At 36.3% G+C, this 15,760-nt stretch overlaps 1 protein-coding gene across 1 annotated transcript in view; it reads right to left on the bottom strand.

Annotated features, from left to right (window-relative positions):
• LOC117340614 (hemicentin-1-like) overlaps nt 1-15,760 on the bottom strand; it is a 27,868-nt gene that overhangs the window by 10,798 nt on the left and 1,310 nt on the right. The window contains exons 2-4 of the mRNA XM_033902378.1: nt 13,847-13,930; nt 12,739-13,002; nt 12,272-12,476 (exon numbers count right to left, since the gene is read on the bottom strand). Of these exons, the coding sequence (XP_033758269.1) occupies nt 12,272-12,476; nt 12,739-13,002; nt 13,847-13,930 (553 nt within the window). The remainder of the gene's footprint in view (nt 1-12,271; nt 12,477-12,738; nt 13,003-13,846; nt 13,931-15,760) is intronic.

Genomic DNA, 15,760 nt, shown 5'->3' with positions numbered 1-15,760 from the left:
TAACATCACTGAAGCATACTGCCGAAGACACCCAGCAGGACACCCCAGCCGGTTACAATATACTGACAACGGGCGAACCAGTCGTCCCACTCCTAATATGCTGCGCGCTTAGCATGAGTAGCAACTACCATTTTAATGACTCTGGTATTTCTCGGCCAAGGGACAGCACCCAAAGCCTTCCCCACAGCGGCGAACGCTCAACTAAAGCCAAAAATGAGGCATTTTCAAGGGAGACATTAGGAAGAAGAAAGTTGTTCAGAAAGATGACAAAGGCTAAGATCCCAAAAATATGGTAGCATATTAATACATATATTATTTGATGGGGATATATAATGAAGCATGCATTGTATTTAATGATAACAGTAAAGAATTTAAATCATTATCAAAAACTGATACAGATTATGTCATGAAACGTGTCACCCGTTGTCGCGGTGTACAATTACTCCGCAGGGGACAGGGCAATATACGTACCGGGGCCATCTGAAAATTATAGAACTATCGAATGTATCTTACATTTATATACTTTTAGACGTACTTTTGATACTTTGTAACAAGGTCATGATGACAGTTACAGAACCCTTCAGAATCAATTGAATTGCTTTAATTCATAATTGACTCTATACCTATTCATTTATCTGATAATATTCTTAGCAGTTTAAATGTACGTCCCGTGTTCTGATCTGCCCAGTTGTCACAATGACAAAATAGCGAGCCAGTAAAGTTGGTGTTGTCCGGTCTTGTATCAAATGTTTTGCACAAGAAGTGTAACGAACACTGATATATCATTTAGATCACCAATCACAATTTAAGAAGACCATGGATTGTATTTTCGTATAAAATCCTAATAATAATGATAATGTGTATGGCCGATTTTCTTGCTGATATAGGCAGCTGTTACGATTGTCATTCCATAAATAATGTCCGAAGTGTTACAAAAAATATGTTTATTATTGATATCATCACTAGTTTTATTAAAATGCTATCAACATTGCAATGTAAAGTGCACTTCTAGTAGCAAATTTTCCCGAAAGAGCATTTATGTCTGCGAAGAAATCGATCAAATGTCAAAATATGGCTTCGTTCATTATAACATTACAAACACTACAAATTATAATGTATATTTCGGCAAACTTGGGTCAGGGTCTGATGGAAACCATTATGTGACAATTTGAAAGTAGTTCATACCAGTTTAAGTACTGTTCTAAATGCAGGCATCAACTTTCATCTTTTTTTCTCAATTTCGATGATTTGTGCTAAATCCAAAGATTGGTTTACAATTTTGATCTATAGGCTTTCTACCTAAGGCATGTATTTGTTTAGAGCAATATAAAATCATTCGCAGAAAATATGTTATATCAAGCATAATGCATCCAAATTTAAAATCCTGTTTAATGTTAAGTGTAGATGATGATTCAACATGGCATTCTAGTTTAATATATTTCAATGTTCGAGTTGTTTATACTCGTACACCAAATAGCTTTATAGCTGGGAAAAACCAGGTTTGTAGTGCTTCCGTTAACATGAACAATGCGATGAATAACTGTACTTACTATTAAATGCAATATTATGAAATATGATAACATTATCACAATACATAGTGTACTAGATATGGATCTAATTTCCTGTGGCGAACTATTCATTATTGAACTTTACCAATTTAGTAATCATCCATGCTCGACTTTTACTGAGGTCTTTATGGTCAAGTTGTCATGCCTACCTGCTCTGATGAAACACGCAGTAATGAATGCGTAAATTGTTGATAAATTGATTCCATGCCACATGCTGATTGTGCTATTCTCCGGTAGGTCTGGCAGTCTGCAGTGTCCGGCGTCTATAAGAGCACTTTGTCCATCCACGTATGAGACTAACTTCTAACGTGATAATAATTTATTGGGTTAAGTTGTGTGATTGTTTCCAATACACACAGGTGAAGTTTGAAGTGGACAAGCTGGCATTGACAAATGACACAATAAACTTGTAATATATTATTTACAATTGTGTTTGCATGTTTCCCACAACATTTGAATCTCAACGTCGAGTGATATTGTACTGTTGTCAGTGAGGATATTTGTCAAATATAATACTTAAATCGTTGTGTCAATATCTGTTTTATTCAAGCCAGAGCCAGAGAGAGACGGAAAGAACTGTTAACCTTTCATGAAATGCTTTCGGATTCTTTCCTGCACTGCAGTATGCAAGATGAGATGTTTACGTGGGAAAACATAACAATAAAGCGGCATCATGATATTTTGCATCTGTTATATCAGCGAGGTGTATTTTAATTCAAAGTAAATGTGATGCTTAAATCAGCACAGTCTTAGACCATCCTTTGCCAGATAACGCGGCCCAAACTAACGGTCGAAGAAAACTCGTTTACTATAATGTGTTACTTTAAGCGCATTGAGGGTTCAAATTTCGTATTGTAATATTACAGAACTTAGTCTGATCTCGTCTTCTTAAGTTGATTTTTCCTTAATGTTTGCATTCCTAAAGGCAGGACTCGAGTGTAAGACTCGTAAAACCAGAAGTGTGAACACAAAATATTGTCTAATCCCTATCGCTGTCTCGTCAGCCGTTTACGAGTATCAGAAACGGTGTCCCGTAGCCTTGCTAGGCTAATCAGATCGGGTGCGTCTAAAACAAGAGCCATGATCGTTTGAAACGAATGCTTCTATTGATTGAGTGTACAGATATACACAGAGTCAGTTACTACCACCAGGAATCATCACCGTGTTGGCAAACGACTTCTGAAAAAAAAAAACCTGATAGAACATAATGGCTGTACATTTGTATTCCAACTGCCATATTTCCTCAGTACAACGTGACAGAATGCATTTCAACGCTATGGAAACCTTACAAGGAATAAAGCAAAACTTGTTGAACAATTAACGGAATTTGGTAACATTCTGACACATTCTTTGAGTATTAAATGTTGCTAAATTTCTACCAGTTTTCTTGGTCGTAATACATTGTATCATACAACATGTTTACGAACACTTAATGCACCGGCAGAGCAAGGGTTCGTATTTTCTCACAGTGCGTTAATTTGCACACCTGAAGATTGTTTTACGTATTTCTTCCAAGTGACCGAGGACTCTGCTGTTTTTGTTTATATGGTGACAAATTACCAGATTTTTGTCTTACGTTTGTCATTTGAAATATGTCTTTTCCGATTAAGTTCGTTTTGAAAACAAAAGCGAATAGATACATCTTTCTTCCGATAAAATGATTATCTAGAGATAAATTATTTTCACCATCAACAGAATTTTCAATTGTTTTGCAAGCAAATCATTTTCATCTCGCATTAGTGTACACATTGTTTATATATTGTTACAATTCAACAAGATGGCGGGATACTTGTTTTTTCTTCACGATCAAAGTAGGTGATTGTAAAATAGTACATAATAATTTCCAGTTCTCCAACACATGTCGTTCTCCGTTGCTTAACGTACCACGAATGCGATTCACCAGGTCTGTTTGATGGGATGAGGAACGTCAGGATCAAATGTTAATTTGAATATATATGCATTGCATATTGATGGTGTTGCCGCCAATTTAATCGCCCGAAAGGTTGTTTAAAGCATAATTGAAATGCAGTATTTTGATATTGATGTTTTAACACCGTTCAAAGCAAGACATTATTTATTAATGGTATGTTTCTGGTGTTGTGTTAATGTTTATCGTCACCAGCATCTTCAGTGTTGGAATATGTCCCTCTGTCACCTAAAATAGAACACCGAATGTATGAGTTGTTACTATTTACACCATCTAGCCGGTGGAGATGAAACACTTTCTATTCGAAAATGATTAGTTTGCACGTCAACTAACGTCCTCGTAGAAGGATGAATACTCTTCTCTCTACTTTCTACTATAGTGTATTGCAATGAAATAACTCTATATAGTCAGCAACGTTCCAAGATCATTTCAAAGCCCACTAAAAATACATAGGCATGCACCTCGTCCACATGTAATTCCATCATGAAATGACCATAGTTGGTGACGTTCAACTGACGTTAAACAAGGTAAAACCAAACCGGACAGTTTCAATGTTTGTGATTTTGACAAAGACTTCAATATGATTGTAAATTGTATGAATTGTGGACAGCTACATACCAGACTCTGTACACTGAAGTTCTTCGTAAACGTTTGGATTAGAACGCTCTTCCAAGAACTCGTACTTTCTGTTAAGTACAAATAAACGGCTGTAAGGTGTGATTTAGGTGGAACAACGACTGCATAAATAAACAGTTGTGTGATTGTTAAATGCACCAAACGCACCATCAGCATAAAGATAATTTTACACACTTTACTATTGTATACATATGCATGCCATATTGACGATTCGAAGTGATTAAAACACTCTCAAGTAAAAAGTATAGAAAGAAAACCTGTCGACAACCAATATTATGAATGTACATCTATTGATGACTTAAGTGTAAAAATACCCATAAGAAATACTGCCTTATCAAACCATTATCAATGGTATAAATTTCATTAAGACATTAGTTACTGCATATTACACCTACCCGTCATCCCCGCCATTGACTGGATTATTTTGGTATACTGCAAGTGAAACAATTGCATCAGGAATATTTATGATGCGGTGGCAAAAAACACTTCGGGCAAACATTGATATTGACCTAGCTATTACCAGCATTTCTATAAAGTTTTAACCGTTTTAACTCGCATGTCAGCAATATAAGACAACGTTAGTGTTTTTATTAAAACGACTATAAAATATCATAGTAGGATAACATTGAGTGAACTACATATGACATCAGATATCCGTACCTTATTGTGTAAACGGTAATAATTTCGGAGCCCCACTTACTTAGCAGGGGTATTTAGTGTACTTGGTACGACATTTAATAAATCAAATACACACAGTGAAGCGTGAATAATGTAGTGTACTTAACGGCAGCAGCATGGACTAACCTTGATGTCCTCCAATTTCGGAGTATGTGGACACCTTGGCAATGCCGTCTACATCAAATTGTTCCGATTGAAATCTGCGTATAATAACATTGTCATTAAACTATCATATTACAATCAAGATAGCATAATTATCTTTATCTTTACATTTACGTTTGTTTTATGTGCTCAATAAGACTTACTGTTCGTCATCCTTATCATGAGTTCCATCTGCAATTTTGACAGGGAAAAATAAATATAGCAATCAAAGCAACAATCTGTCATTCTGGTTTTTAACCCAACTTAACCATAGTCATTACAGTGAGAACAAAGCTTTTTAAATTACAACATGTAGCGAAAATATAAATATCTGCATAGTATGCATATAAACAAGTAATACGATATTGAAGTTAACTGACTTATAAATGGCTTTATAAATACGGAAAACATAAACATTACAGTTTTCTGATTTTACCTCGTTTTGAAAATTGAACATTCTTGAACTCCTCCTGTTTACGGCGTCCCTTGCTAAAAAAATATAAACATACCATAGAAGCTTTTTTAATGTGTCAAGTTTTTGCTTTCCTTTTTCTGTTTATTCATATGAATTCCGAATCAAAAAACATTACTGTTAATTTATTATGAGTTTGCTATGTATAAATATCTCAAAACAAATTTTGAGTATATTATCGTAATTACAAGCTAATCAATCAAATCAGTAAATACGAGAAAATAAATGACTTATAAATTGAGTTATATTTTTTTTTTACTCACACGAATGGCAGTCGTCCATTTCCTGTAAAATAACATGTTAACATTGAGGAATATATTTGAAATTACTTGATGTAAGACTGTCTTTAAATGATAAATTATCATAGATTTTAATCATAAGGAAACGTTTAAAAGGACTAGTAATACAATAATACAAATACGTACTTCTGATAAATACCTCGAGTCCAACGGTGAACAAAATCATGATTACAGCAATAACAGTGAGGACTATCCCTCCCACAAACATGCTGTCGGAACAACGGGCAACTGCTAGAGACGACAAAAATGGGAAAGTTATTAAACGATGAAGGAACATGATGATTAAACTATAATGGTTCAGTCATGGCGTCATCACCGACAGGTAAACACAGTTCAACGCAAAGGTAGTGTTGTAAGCATCCGTTGCACTTGGTATTGTCAAATATATTTCAAAGAAAACACAGTTATTATAAATACTCGAACCTTATTCGAACTGTCGTGATAAAATTGTATTAAGGCATTCAGTTGGCCAATCTGAGTTTCACATTATTTCCGTTAGGGCAGATTCAGTATATACATTTATTGCCTAAAACATTCTTGTGTCATTTTCTTTTGGCTCAAATATCGATTTCTGACTGAATCGATCTGTTTAAATATATCCTATTTACTTGACGTGATATCTTATGATAAACGACTTGTTTTCTTTATCTATATGGTTTACCAGTTAACTGATAACGACTTACGTTCCTGAACGGTACAGCCCACAGCTTCAGCAGATGTTGTGTTTCCGTACTGATTGTATGCCACAACCTTAAAGAAATAGACACGACTTCCATCCAGATTGTCTATATTTAGAATATGCACGTCACTTCCGTCTGTGTGTTTTGGAATCGTCACTGGATAAACCTCTTGTGAGTTAATAAATTTGTCTGTGCTGAACATAACAAGGTAATACTGAGAGTCCCCTCCGTCACCCCACGAGACTTCAGCAGAGTGAGGCTTGGTACAGCCAATCAAAAGATTGTTTGGGAAACCTGGGTATCCTGTAATTTAACGACGAATTGACACAGCAATACAATACCGATACATATCGTATATAAACTTCCTCAGCAGATCTAACTCGTTTACATTTGTAATAAAATCAAGCATGAATTTCATACGAAAGTAAATGTTGAAGCTTCGACAAGAAGCACTCCTAAAAAAGGCATCAACAATAACAAGAGAGAAGGGCTTATTTCATTCTAAATGCTTTACCCAGGATTTTACTTAAAGCTGACAGTACACGTTTAAACGTTTCCAATGGAAATATAAAAAAGCGTATTCGAAGTTTTAGCATTCAGAAATCGTTTCTGAGATACTCCCCTATGCTTACAGTATGTTTCGATCATCATATCTAAGGAAGTGAAGACATCTTATTTTTTGCTCTGCTTAGAGAGGCATACCCGGATCCGGCCTCGACATGAAGACCTATGAGTAGTCAAACAGGTATTACTCTTTCTATACATGTACCAAGCGACGCAACTCACACTAAATCCCTTCTGTATGTCTCCACCAGGTCCCACCGACATTCATTTTATAACATATCATTAGCTATTAGCAGAATATGGACATTGAACATTTAAATATCGGAACACTGCTGCAATCTATACAATCCAGATAACATTAATATATGAAATGTGAATTGACTCACAGCGAAAACAACAAACGGAGGAAATAGAGCAAAAACGACAAAAGCTCCTACCATGGGTTTTCAGTATTATGCCCGTATAAGCAACACTATGTTAAGACGATAATATTTCAACTTGTATCCATGAGAAAACTAGAGCTTGTCAAATATCACAAAATTGCCGACACACAGCCTGATGGTCACTTTCCATGTGCTTTACGAGGTAAACGTAAACACGTTGTATATAATAACAAATACTTAATTTATTAATTTGACAGGGGCTAGCAACGATGTATATGAGTATAAAATAAAGCAGATAAAAACATAAGTAAGAGCGTATAACGTGATGCATTAAATAGATTTATGAGCAGGCCATATGCTGAGTAATACTACTGCAGATGTGTTGGCATGGAGTTTAAGTAAGTGTACCAATATCACGGACTTGTATAGGGGTTGGATACTACAGACGAAAAAATGAATCGGAAACACACTCGAAAGATGGGGGACAGCGTGGAAATAATTTCCAATTACTGAAACTACTTTTTATTTTTATTTTTATTTTTTTTATTCTTTTTTACGGTTAACTTAATTATCACAATGATTAAATGGCAACATTGCAACGCTAGATTAAATGGTAACATTGCAACGCTATCCCGTCTTTAAATATCCGCTAATATTATATTGTGACGATATCCCGTCCCTATATGTCCCGGTAATATTATATTTTGACGATATCCATTCCATATATGTCCCGGTAATATTATATTATGACGATATCCCGTCTCTGTATGTCCCGGTAATACATGTATTATATTGTGACGATACCCCGTCCCTATATGTCCCGGTAATATTATATTGTGACGATATCCCGTCTCTGTATATCCAGGTAATATTATATTGTGACGATAGCCCGTCTCTTCATATCCCGGTAATATTATAACGATATCTTATCCATATTTATCTCGATAAAATTATATCGATATCCCGTCCCTATATATCCCGGTAATATTGTAATGATATTCCGTCCCTCTACATCTGTCCCGGTAAAATTGTTATGATATTCCGTCCCTCTACATCTGTCCCGGTAATATTGTAATGATATTCCGTCCCTATAAATCTGTCCCGGTAATATTGTAATGATATTCCGTCCCTCTACATCTGTCCCGGTAATATTGTAATGATATCCCGTCCCTATACATATGTCCCGGTAATATTGTAATGATATCCCGTCCCTATACATATGTCCCGGTAATATTGTAATGATATTCCGTCCCTATACATCTGTCCCGGTAATATTGTAATGATATTCCGTCCCTATACATATGTCCCGGTAATATTGTAATTATATCCCGTCCCTATACATCTGTCCCGGTAATATTGTAATTATATTCCGTCCCTATACATACGTCCCGGTAATATTGTAATGATATTCCCGTCCCTATACATCTGTCCCGGTAATATTGTAATTATATTCCGTCCCTATACATATGTCCCTGGTAATATTGTAATGATATTCCGTCCCTATACATCTGTCCCGGTAATATTGTAATTATATCCCGTCCCTATACATATGTCCCGGTAATATTGTAATGATATCCCGTCCCTATACATATGTCCCGGTAATATTGTAATTATATCCCGTCCCTATACATATGTCCCGGTAATATTGTAATTATATACCGTCCCTATACATATGTCCCGGTAATATTGTAATTATATACCCGTCCCTATACATATGTCCCGGTAATATTGTATCCCGTCCCTATACATACGTCCCGGTAATATTGTAATGATATTCCGTCCCTATACATATGTCCCGGTAATATTGTAATGATATTCCGTCCCTATACATATGTCCCTGTAATATTGTAATGATATTCCGTCCCTCTACATATGTCCCGGTAATATTGTAATGATATTCCGTCCCTCTACATATGTCCCGGTAATATTGTAATGATATTCCGTCCCATATATCCAATATCACAATATTTTTATATATTCAGGTTATATTGTATGGTTACTTCTTTCCTGAATTTCCCTTTTCCTTCTATCGTTGTAACAATACCTCGTTCCTATCTTTTTGGTCACACCAGGACGACATTCAGACTCTGAATTGTACGGTAGTTAATATCCATTTGATTCGTTGTAATTTGCTACCTTTTTATGATAATGGTTATGTTGCATATTTCTTTATATTGATCGTAATATAATCAACGTTTAATAGCATAGTATCTGTACATGTCTCAGTATTAGGTCATGATGATACACATTTGATTATTTGAAATATTATAAACTTACTTTTCTCATGAACTGTGAAACTTAGCGTGGCGCTTCCATGAGTGTTGGTTGCAGTGACGTTGTACAGCCCAAACCAGTACTTTTGTATGTTGGTACGTTTCATTATTGACACAGCTGTTAAATTCTTTGTCTCAAACGTGTTTTGTATCAATACGTTACTTTCCCCATTCATAAGCTTGGTGGAAGTTGTCGATTCAGGTAGTTGAAAAGTCCACATAAAAGATGATGACGGATTAGAGGTGAACATTGCCAAAATCGTAAGGTTTTCTGTTGTAGCTAGATCAATCGTTTGGATTTCATCCGGAATCTGGTACGGGAGTGGCTTACCTAATATGGGAAAAGAAGGTGAAATTACACGAATTATGTAAGTAAGGACGAATCAACTAAACTGTTGTCCCATGTTTATTGTACTAGAATGCTATTAATGTCCTTAATTGCAACAACATTATATCATTTAATGAAGATATTTCAATATTAAAACGAAAGCTTTTACAAAAATTGAAGACATATTTTCCATTGGTTTGGTATCTTTATATCACTGCTTTTATTTCCTTACAGAGAGACAGTGAAACCACAGTATGAACAATATGACGAAATTTTGAAGACACTATATCACAGTTTAATAACGTCCACCAACACTAACAATCACCAAAAGGAGCAAAATTTGTCGAGTGTGCTGGAATAATCAAGTCAACGATATAGTTAGCGTCCATAGGTCTAGCCTTAATCAATATATTGATAGGGGTTGGGTTGGCATTGTCTATTTGTTTATATCTCAATAAAAGTTTGACATATCCTGTTCATTGTTCTCTATATCAGTAGTGTATGGTTAAACCAACCAAATATACTTACACTGTACAGTAACACTTGTTATTATAGTCGACTCCCCGACAACATTTCTAGTTACTTACACTGTACAGTAACACTGGTTATTATAGTCGACTCCCCGAAAACATTCCCAGTTACTTACACTGTACAGTAACACTGGTTATTATAGTCGACTCCCCGACAACATTCCCAGTTACTTACACTGTACAGTAACACTGGTTATTATAGTGGACTCCCCGACAACATTCCCAGTTACTTACACTGTACAGTAACACTGGCTATTATAGTCGACTCCCCGACAACATTCCCAGTTACTTACACAGTACAGTAACACTGGTTATTATAGTCGACTCCCCGACAACATTCCTAGTTACTTACACTGTACAGTAACACTGGTTATTTTAGTCGACTCCCCGACAACATCCCAGTTACTTACACTGTACAGTAGCACTGGTTATTATTGTCGACTCCCCGACAACATTCCCATTTACTTACCACTGTACAGTAACACTGGTTATTATAGTCGACTCCCCGACAACATTTCTAGTTACTTACACTGTACAGTAACACTGGTTATTATAGTCGACTCCCCGACAACATTCACAGTTGTTTACACTGTACAGTAACACTAGTTATTATAGTTACTTACACTGTACAGTAACACTGGTTATTATAGTAGACTCCCCGACAACATTTCCAGTTACTTACACTGTACAGTAACACTGGTTATTATAGTCGACTCCCCGACAACATTCCCAGTTACTTACACCGTACAGTAACACTGGTTATTATAGTCGACTCCCCGACAACATTCCTAGTTACTTACACTGTACAGTAACTATGGTTATTTTAGTCGACTCCCCGACAACATCCCCAGTTACTTACACTGTACAGTAACACTGGTTATTATTGTCGAATCCCCGACAACATTCCCATTTACTTACCACTGTACAGTAACACTGGTTATTATAGTCGACTCCCCGACAACATTCACAGTTGTTTACACTGTACAGTAACACTAGTTATTATAGTTATTTACACTGTACAGTAACACTAGTTATTATAGTTACTTACACTGTACAGTAACACTGGTTATTATAGTAGACTCCCCGACAACATTCCCAGTTACTTACACTGTACAGTAACACTGGTTATTATAGTCGACTCCCCGACAACATTCCCAGTTACTTACAATGTACAGTAACACTGGTTATTATTGTCGACTCCCCGACAACATTCCCATTTACTTACCACTGTACAGTAACACTGGTTATTATAGTCGACTCCCCGACAACATTTCTAGTTGCTTACACTGTACAGTAACACTGGTTATTATAGTCGACTCCCCGACAACATTCACAGTTGTTTACACTGTACAGTAACACTGGTTATAATAGTCGACTCCCCGACAACATTCCTAGTTACTTACACTGTACAGTAACACTGGTCATTATAGTCGACTCCCCGACAACATTTCTAGTTACTTACACTGTACAGTAACACTGGTTATTATAGTCGACTCCCCGACAACATTCACAGTTATTTACACTGTACAGTAACACTAGTTATTATAGTTACTTACACTGTACAGTAACACTGGTTATTATAGTCGACTCCCCGACAACATTGCCAGTTACTTACACTGTACAGTAACACTGGTTATTATAGTCGACTCCCCGACAACATCCCCAGTTACTTACACTGTACAGTAACACTAGTTATCATAGTCGACTCCCCGACAACATTCTATGTTACTTACACTGTACAGTAACACTGATCATTATAGTCGACTCCCCTCCGATATTCCTAGCAGTACACCTGTACGTCCCGTGTTCTGATCTGTCCAGTTGTCCCAGTGACAACACAGGTGAGACAGTAAAGTTTGTGTTGTCCGGTCGTGTCCAGACAAAGGTACATCCAGGTCTACAGTCTGCTGCACACGTCACATCCGGTAAAGCATCACCTTCGTTTCTAGTATATGCAGTGTTTGGTGGTGATAATGATATACTAGTTCCAGGACCATCTAAATGTATAGAAGAGTTGGCCTTTACCAGTTACATGTGCCATATATAATTAAACAAGGACAACCAAATATAACAAAGTTGTTCATTTCCTTGTACTGAACATTTACAAGACAAATGTTGAGCTCGCGCAAATGATAATGATACTAATATTTGAACTTGTCGTTCGGTTATCAAATGTGGCACTACTTATGTGATATGGCTATGGATCTGCCTTGGTCAATATTAGTGAAAACATTCCATCAAACAAATACCTATACTTACACTGTACAGTGATACTGACTATTATAGTCGAATCTCCTCCAACATTCCTAGCAGTACAACTGTACGTCCCGTGTTCTGATCTGTCCAGTTGTCCCAGTGACAACACAGGTGAGACAGTAAAGTTGGTGTTGTCCGGTCGTGTCCAGACAAAGGTACAGCCAGGTCTACAGTCCGCTGTGCAGGTGATGTCCGGTAACGTGTCCCCCTCTGTCCTGGTGTAGGTAGTGTCGGACGGGGACAGAGCTGAGGAGGTTCCGGGGCCGTCTACCATGTAAATGTTTTAAAATTTAAATTATATCGTAGACAACTGTTATGTCACGTTCGTGCCGCAGAAGGCGTAATGGTAGAATGTTAGATGTCATTGATTTATACGAATAGTTACAAAAATTACCCCAAAAAATATTTATTGGACGTGCGAATTGCACATTGATGTAAATATGGGTTCTCTTGTCTTTCAATATTTGTTTTCGGTGAAAAATATTTTGTAAGAATGTTCGCGTTAATACAAAGTTTGTAGTCAAATAACAGGTAATATTAGCAATAAAAACAGGAATATTTTCTTCTAAGTTTTATTTACTACCAACAGTAATCCACCTTCTCGAAATCATGGTGATCCAGCAGTAGGATGCTAGGATACATGAACGAAAGATCACTTGTTGACATACCGGCGCGGGCGCTGTGTTGTATCCGTGAACAACATATTTTACTTCGTTGTGTTCCAGTCAGCTGCGTGTGGGTGTGTGATTGGGTAGTGTAATGCATGTAAGCTATAAGAATAACAATTGTTTGCCCCGGCTTTATGATCACAGGGGTGTTTAAGAAGATTGTGTCAGGTTGCTGAAGACAAAATGTCCGCATATATTAATTTATGAACACTGAGCTATTTATATTGTTATAGCAATATATTCGATTGATTTTGTTTTGTTATATTCCTTGTTGAAATTATTTATTCGTTAAAGTCGGTGGTGTAGAAAATTACAACTTGTTCCACCCCATTGTGGTATGGACGTTTTAAAAGCAAATCAATGCTTATATATATATATTGCAAAGGCCATTTTATGTTCGTGTTACACACTTCTGGTCACGTTATTTTTTAAGTTTAACTTACACTGTATGGTAACATTGATGGCTGTAGTCGACTCCCCGACAACATTCGTAGCAGTACATCTGTACGTCCCGTGTTCTGATCTGTCTAGTTGTCCCAGTGACAACACAGGTGAGACAGTAAAGTTGGTGTTGTCAGATCGTGTCCAGACAAAGGTACAGCCAGGTCTACAGTCCGCTGTACAGGTGATGTCCGGTAACGTGTCACCCTCTGTCCTGGTGTAGGTAGTGTCGGGCGGGGACAGAGCTATGGAGATACCGGGTCCGTCTTGAATTTTAAATATACATTCCAATTAGATGTATTTAAAATATTCTTTACAAAACCAATGCTTATTACTATAGGGTCCGATACAACGCCTTTATTCTTATTTCCATTCCAAGTATCCACTCACATCTGAATGAAGACTTTTTTCACTCATTACGCAACGTTTTCTGCTGAACTTGCTATTGCATTTTAATTATTATTATCATTATTATAAGGGCTGTATATAGCCAGTTGCTTAATATAGCTTTGTAGCAATGAAGATAAGATAAGGTGAAGAAACGGCTACTGCTGTATATTATGTTGAATGAGAACCTGACTCCGGCTTCATCAACATTTTATTTTCTTTACTTTTTAAGTCAGAAAATATTTCATAATTAAAGCAAAATTCCTTTATTGAGATTTGATATTGAATTCAATATTACTGTGCTATGGGGAACTTCAAGATACAAATTTCCTTAATCTAAGAGACGATAGTGAAACCGAGCTCTTAATATATACACGATACTGTTAGTAGGGTATTGGGGATACGAATTTCTCTTACCCTGGACAGGGATATTCGCAGTTTTACCGAGGTGAGATTTTAGATTTTCTTATCTCACCATAGGGAAAAGACAAGCTACATGTGCTCTTTGCACATTCTCAACAATTGGATTTCGTCACGTCAACAATATCATGACGTCACGATAACAGTACAACGACGTCAAGTCGACATCAATCACGTCCCCTCCACATTTCCTTGCATTGATGTAACGTCAATATTATATACATAAGAGGGTAAACAGGGCATGAGAAAAAAAAAGCATTCACCCCCATGGAAGTGAGACAGGGGAATCCCTACCCTTGGGGTAAGATAGTTAAGCTGCCAAACACTTAAGTGAGATTCCTAGAATGCATTTTGATAAAAAAAAAAGTTAAACAAATCACTTATTAATATGTTTCAAAGAAGGAGTCTTACTCCTATTGGTAGAATTAGTATAATAAAATCACTATTAATCTCCCAGTTCAATTATTTATCTATTACTCTTCCAAATCCTTCAGATAAAAGTCTAGCCAAATTAAATTCAGTTCTCTTTGAATTTCTCTGGAATGGTAAAGTACATAAAATTAAAAAGGATGTGATAATTCAAAGCTACATAGATGAGGGGTTAAAAATGTTAGATATAGGTGCTTTTATCGACTCCCTCAAACTTGGGTGGATTAGAAGAATAACTTAATCATCAGGAAATTGGAAAGTTCTTTTGAACTCTATTGTAGAGGTGCAGAAATTGTTTCATTGTGAAAGGGAGTATGTGCAATCATGTAGCATGAACAGTTATAATAAGTTCTGGAAAGACGTATTCAAAAATTGGGTTAGATTAAACAAGTCCTTTTCTATGCAGCAAAGTAAGTCTGAGTCAATTTAAAAAACTCCTTTATGGTATAATAATGACATTCAAGTTGGAAATAACTATAGATCTGTTATCCAATATGGTTTAATGCTGGTGTACATACTATAAATGACCTTGTTAAAAGTTCTGATAATTTGACATTTTTTCTCTTTTGATGAGTTTCCTCATAAGTTTCCTATTAATACCAACTATTTACAATATTTTGGCTTAATCTGACCTTGTTACAAGTTCCTCATCACTTGACATTTTTTCTAATATGAATCAG

Source organism: Pecten maximus, chromosome 13 (assembly GCF_902652985.1).
Source record: "Pecten maximus chromosome 13, xPecMax1.1, whole genome shotgun sequence".
Taxonomy (NCBI): domain Eukaryota; kingdom Metazoa; phylum Mollusca; class Bivalvia; order Pectinida; family Pectinidae; genus Pecten; species Pecten maximus.
Note: the sequence above shows the minus strand (reverse complement) of the source record. Positions and strands in the feature narration are given on the sequence as shown.